This window comes from Colobus angolensis, unplaced genomic scaffold, assembly GCF_000951035.1.
Source record: "Colobus angolensis palliatus isolate OR3802 unplaced genomic scaffold, Cang.pa_1.0 Scaffold227, whole genome shotgun sequence".
Classification (NCBI taxonomy): domain Eukaryota; kingdom Metazoa; phylum Chordata; class Mammalia; order Primates; family Cercopithecidae; genus Colobus; species Colobus angolensis.
In genome coordinates, this window is record NW_012115455.1 from 2,397,923 (window position 1) to 2,404,512 (window position 6,590).

General features: G+C 38.8%; 1 protein-coding gene across 2 annotated transcripts in view; it reads right to left on the bottom strand.

Annotated features, from left to right (window-relative positions):
- TBX22 (T-box 22) overlaps positions 1-6,309 on the bottom strand; it is a 16,518-nt gene extending 10,209 nt beyond the window's left edge. For both annotated transcript variants that reach the window (XM_011944129.1, XM_011944127.1), the window contains exon 1: positions 6,178-6,309. Coding sequence is in view for 1 of the 2 variants with exons in the window: in XM_011944127.1 (XP_011799517.1) it covers positions 6,178-6,262 (85 nt within the window). In the remaining variant the exon portion in view is untranslated. The remainder of the gene's footprint in view (positions 1-6,177) is intronic.
- Positions 6,310-6,590: the final 281 nt, after the last annotated feature.

Below are 6,590 nucleotides of genomic sequence, written 5' to 3' on the forward strand. Positions count from 1 at the left end.
TTTTTTTTTTTTTTTTTCAGGAACAGACTTGTCTACGACGTCCAAAGAGCACGTTTCTGTGTGCAGATATGAGATGTCTGCCTGTGGGCACATGACTTGGTCGCCTAGTTTTCATCAGAAATAAGAAATCAAGTGCCCCTGGATTCTTTTGCAGGTTGCCTCTTAACTAATGACATTTGAATTTTTCCAGAAAAATTATATTATTCACCTCTGACACATTTGTAAAAAGGGCATGTAAAGCCAATCCAAGTTCATTTAAAATAAGATGCAACTTGAAATAACTTATAATATATGCCAATACTGGAATCTGGGAGTAAAAGACCTGTGTGTCCTTTTAATTTCAGCTACTTAGGTACAAATGTGCCCTGCCACTGTGATGGCCATAGGGAGGAGATCTTCAGGCAACTGGGTATGACGTTAAACACTCTAAAAATCTCAGTATGGCAAAGGGTTAGTTACAGCTTGGATGCTGCTGAAGGGTTTGGCTCAATCATTAGTTATCCACTGCTCACCATGCAGAATTGAGAAAGACACTGTTCCTATCCTAGACAGGCAAAGTGAACCTCACAGGGCAAGGCCACTTTCCTATAAGGAACTTGGGCTGGAAAACAGCCACATCTGCATGTGATCTTTACCACATCTCTTAAGAGCATTTGTTTCTTTTTGCACCCATTAAAGTGGGAGGAGAGTGTTTGTTCATTTCCTCTTACTCAGAAGATATGTCTATCTATTATCTATCTATCTATCCATCTATCTATCATCTATATATCATCTATCTATATTTCATTTATTGCATGCTCTTAGCTAAAATACACAACTCAAAAACAGAAAAGTCGTGTTTATTTGTTAATTTTGGAGTGCAATTTACCATGTAATATTTGTGTTAGTATCTCCTAATACAGGCATTTTCTTGCCTTTAACCTTAGCTCACTTTATTGTTAAAAGGCAGGACATTACCTTGTATAGAAAGGGACAACTTTGCTTGGTATCTTATTTTTAAATAGATTTTTGTAAAAATAAGGCAAAAGATGTTTGTTGCAATGTCTGTGCTAGTATTTTAGACTACCTAACATATGATGTGATATTTTGAAATTGAGAAAATAGCATATCTTGGGTGTAAGTTTATTTCTCAGAAGAAACTTCTTTCTTAATATTTATTACATGCATGTAATTTAGTCATCTAGAATTTTTTATTTTTTAATCTGAACTTTTTCCATTCCCATTTCTGTATATATCTGTTGACATCACTGGGAGATATGTAGCTAAGCTCTCCCTTGTATGTAATAGACTAAAGTATAGTTAGTTCCTGTTAACTTGTATCTGAGGGGGAAAATATTGCATTATCTCATAACTAACTTTGCAATCTGGTCAGCTGCTGAAGCACTGGGTTGTCAGGTACTGGGGGCCTCAGGCACATATACTAATGCCAGCAATTCATTCTCCACACCTGGAAGTCTCTTTGGGACATCTCTATATTTCATCCATGAACACCCATAAACCTTTATAAGAGACTCTTCAACAATGGAGGGGCAGCAAAACGTGGAGATTTCTGAGACCCACAGGGGCCCACAATAGAAAGAAGAATATGTTTTTTAAGTTTGATAATAGGACAATCCTTACAGTAAAATGATGGTTTTGAATTGTCCACTCCCCGTGATTAAGACATTTTGGCATAGTTCCAAGCTTGTAGAATATGAATCTGAAATAAGTTACTCGTGGCCATTTTTTTTTTTTTTTTTTTTTTTTACCATTACTTGGGAAAGACCTCCTTAGAATGAACACTCTAACGAACACTCTAATGAAAGCAGAGTCAGGAAATGTAATCAGCTTCCCCACAACATCATTTGAGTACCTGAATTCAACTTTGCCTGCGCTAGCTAAGTTACATGAAGAAATAAATTATTGTTGTTTGCTTAAGTGAGCTTCAGCTGGATTTCCTTTACTTGTAGACAAAGGAATCTTGACAAATACATTCATCTTGATAAAAATTTGGAAGATCACCTTCTTCTTCTTGTTTACTTTCTTCCTTTCCTCTTCTTTCTCCTTTGTCAATACTACTGGTTATGAGAATAGGAAAATTATATGCTATTGACTAAATTTTACTTTCTACATGAATTCTTCAGGCTATGATAATAAATAGGAATAAGGCTTAAGCAGTACACCACGTAAGAAGACAGACTTTGGATTCAGACTGACCTGATTCAAATTCTGACTCTACTTTCTATCTGAATGACCTTACACAAGTCTTTTATTTTTTGCATTCAGTTCTTTAACCATTTAAAGCTATTATTTCTAACACTTTTATCATACAGTATGTTTCTGTAAGTGTGTGTATATATCTGAGGGTTTAGTAAAAAAAGAAAAAAACATGCAAACCGCTTAGGACAAAGCCTGGACCATAGTAAGCACTCACAGATGTTTTCAAAATTAAAGAGATGATGGCAGTTAATTTCAAGAATGTGCTAATCTTTCTATCAACTATACAGCTATGAATCCTTTGAGGCAAAACATTCGAAGGAGAAAACTTTGGGATCAACATTGGAACCACCAACTTTTGGTTAAATCCTAAAGCAGATTCAAAAGGTTGAAAGTCTTTAGGGAAGCCAACTTTCTTAAAGAAATTCAAATACTATTTTAATAAATAAAATTAGTGAATTAAACCAGAAGATTGCATTTGAATTTCAGAAATCCACAGGAAACATATCTTCTAGAATACATGATCTGTTTTTATAAATTTTATCCTTGGAAATATATCTTTGGTATTTGCCAATGCAATGTAAGTGTATGTTCTTATATGATTAGATAAAATTTGTTAATGACAAGACCCTAACTCATAGGTGTGTTTTTACTTCAGGAAATTGAGGGACATGGCCTAATTAACATTGAAGTAATTCTCACACTGAATCCCTCAACTTCTGGTTGGCTTAATTCAATATAATCTCTCAAGAAGACTGTGCTTTTATTCATCTAGTCACTGAGTCATGCACGTCAAACTTTGTTACTCTTGCTCCTCGGTAGAGTAGGGGAAGAAAAAGTAGAGATACAAATTCTTATCTGTGTTCACTGTGTTCTTCTCATGAGGAGGACTGAAGTGAAATGCTTATGCTTGCAAAAACTTTAGCTACAGGAAAATGTATTCTGTTGAATTTAATCATGTGTTCATACTGCTATCAAATGGTGAAGGCCTTCCTATGATAATACTTACAACATTAGGCTTCAGTTCACTGTATTTCTCATTCTAACAGAAGTATATCAAAAGCATACAACTACATTTTCTTGTTTCTTCACTGGATTAATAACTTAAGGTCGATAGAATTTTTTAAAATTTCCTAGGAAATTTGTCCCCAGAATTATGGGGACAGTTTTGTACTTGGCTAATTTTGAGCAGGATAAATGAATAAATGAAAAAGATAAAACCTTTTTGAAAGTCCGAATGTTAACTACCCTGTAGTGATTCTAGTAATTGCCAGAAGAGGCATTGTATGGTCACCTTTCAGCTGCCTTTGACTTCCTGGAGCAGTGAAAATAATAAATAATTGTAAATGCATCCTTTCTCTTTTAGTCCTCAAACGCTCTCCATTAAAACATTGAACTTAAGTCCAGGTATATGGGTTCACACTTGTAATCCCAGTGCTTCGGGAGGCTGAGGGAAAAGGATAGCTTGAGTCCAGGAGTTCGAGACCATCCTAAGCAACATAGAAGATCCTGTCTCTACAAAGCATAACGAACAAAATTAAAGAAACACACACACACACACACACACAAAACAACACCAAACTAGAGTCAAACCCAGTCCTTTTCTATGTTACCTCTCTGGTGCTCCATTGGAACTTGCACAGTCATATATTAACTGAAGGCTCAATCAGGATTGCTGGACATAATATTTTTTCATGGGTTGAATTTGTGGTATGTGAATTTTAGGTTAGGTCATTTTAACTTGGGTATACTTGGGTATTATGTCTTCTACATTTCTTTTACTTACTCCATCCCCATGTTTCCTCTTTCCTCTTTCCTTTTCTCTCTCTCTCTGTTTTTTTTTTTTTTTTCATGCTGCCTTTTTTTTGTTTGTTTGTTTTTTGAGACAGAGTCTCACTCTGTTGCCCAGGCTGGAGTGCAATGGCATGATCTCGGCTCACTGCAACCTCTGCCTCCCGGGTTCAGGTGATTCTGCTGCCTCAGCCTCCTAAGTAGCTGGGATTACAGGCACATGCCACCATGCCCGACTAATTTTCGTATTTTTAGTAGAGACGGGGTTTTACCATGTTGGCCAGGCTGGTCTTGAACTCCTGATCTAGGGTGATCCCCCTGCCTTGACCTTCCAAAGTGCTGGGATTACAGACTTGAACTGCTACTGGCCTCATGCTGCCTTTTCAAAAAGGAGGATGAGAGTCAGAGTTACCTCCAAATATGCAATATGCATCAGCCCCAAAGAAAGTGGGCTAGGATTTGAAAAATGACTGCAGGTTCCAGTTTGATATTTTAAAATAGATAATTCAGACATGTAGCAAAATATCACTGGCTCAGATCACTTGAACGAGGATATGCCAAGTTTATTGCATCAATGAAGTTTTGAAAAAAAAATACCATTTATGAAGAATGATTTTATCTTTCTAAAACCAGAGAACTGCTTGCTTTACACCCTCTTCCCCTACACACGCTTTCTCACCAAACGACTCCATGCAGTCCTCAGATCAGTGAGTCATTATCTGGCTTTGCCTAATTTGGGCAGCCATGAGCCCAACAGAAGTAGATCATTCTGTTAAGAAAGAAATCATCCTGAACTCCATTGGGCCCACCAAATCTCATGCTAATTTTTTCACTATTTACTTACTCCTGGTTATTTACAATATATTTTCCTCTTCTTACCTTGGCACCCTACCCCATCATTCCTAGGGCATGTGAATAAGGTACTAAAGGCTTCTTTCCATATTCTCATAATTATCTGTATTTAATCAGGGCTTTTCAATGCCGAACAACCACAGATGTACTGACAGTCAGAAGTATTTGGCTGAGGGATTTTCCCTAAGTCTATCAAAACACCAAATATAGGCAAACACTTATATTGCCTGTGCTTGAAGCCAATCTATGCCTTCTTTCATACACTGTCTTCCTTCCCAGGGTCCCCACATTAACATTACTGGACAAAATCTGCTCCTTCATGAAGTAAATGTTTGTAGAGTTAGTAAATCCTGATCGATGCTCCAAGGGGCAAAAGCGAAGGCTTTAATAATTAAGAAATAAAGACAAATTTTAAAAAAATACAAAAGAGAAATCACAGAAAACAATAAGGTATCCATGGGGATAAGTCTGCTGAACTGAAGCAAAGCAACCATATCACCCTACAGCAAACTCCCTGACATGCCTTTCATATTGCTTTCTGTAGTCTCCTTCTCTAGTTTGAAGCGGTGTGTGTGTGTGGTATGCGTGCTTGTGTGTTTGTGTTACAATGCAGTATATGAACTCAAGCTCTGGTGAGAAAAATCAGGAATAAGTAAAATAAAACCATTTCTTTTGGCACATTTTGATGTTCCCTCTCTCACCCCAATGCCCATGCTTTGGGACTTCAGACCTCCTCCTGAAATCAAGTGAGTGCAAAGAGGATCCAATAATCCTGCTGCCTCTGTGACCTAGAGCTCCTTGGGGAAGAGCCTCTTTAGAAAGTACCACTGCTTAGAGCACTTGGCTACGGCCACTTTTCAGTGTTAGACACCTGCCACTCAGCTCAGTGGCTACCATGTTGGCTTCAGTCCTCACCTTCCAGGAGGCACTCCCGTCCCTTCACCTTGCTCCCTAGCTCTCTAAACAAGATCTGTGAGCCCTAATGCATAGTATCCTGGGCCTGGGAGCCTTCTGGCAGCATTGCTACCTAGGAGAGGGACTATTGCTGGATTCTTTGTGTATTACAGCATACTCTCAACCTACTGGACAAGTCTAGCCTTCACTAATTTTAAGGAGCACTAACATTCTACTTTCAGTCCCCCGAGAGGTAGTGATTGCAAGATCTCTGTCACAAAACCCCAGATGATGAAAGATGAAACTGACAATTATCACTTGGACTTTCCTAATGTTAGGGAATTGGTTAGTCATAGTTAACAGGAGAGGCAGAGGCTGAGGAGAATCCCTGTGCCAATGTTCCCCTAAAACCTATAACAGGGTCAGTAAGGCAGAGGTATTTACCTGGAAGGCAAGAAGCAGTGTGTTGCTGTGTCAAGAGGCCAGGCCAGCCCAGTGATTCTGAAGTCAAGTCTCGGTCAGAGCTCATTCACTCTGCATATGCCTGCAGCAGCTCTTCTCAAGAGCCCAGAGAAGAGTGGACTAGAGCCAGAGCACAAGAGAATGTGGTGTTCTGGCCCTCAGCTGTGGGAGAGGCACTTGCTACTTCCGGGGTTGGACTCCAGCAACTTCTCCCACAGAAGACCTGCTTTTACTCAAGGCTGGCCATGAAGTCACAATGACAGTCTGTGATTTTAGCTTTCAGAGCCTCAAGGCTGCAGGCACCATGCATCCTACCTCAGCCTCCCTGTTGTAACCATACCTGGTTGCATCCTGCTCTGAGCTACAGGATAATGCACTTGGAGAAAAATGCCTTT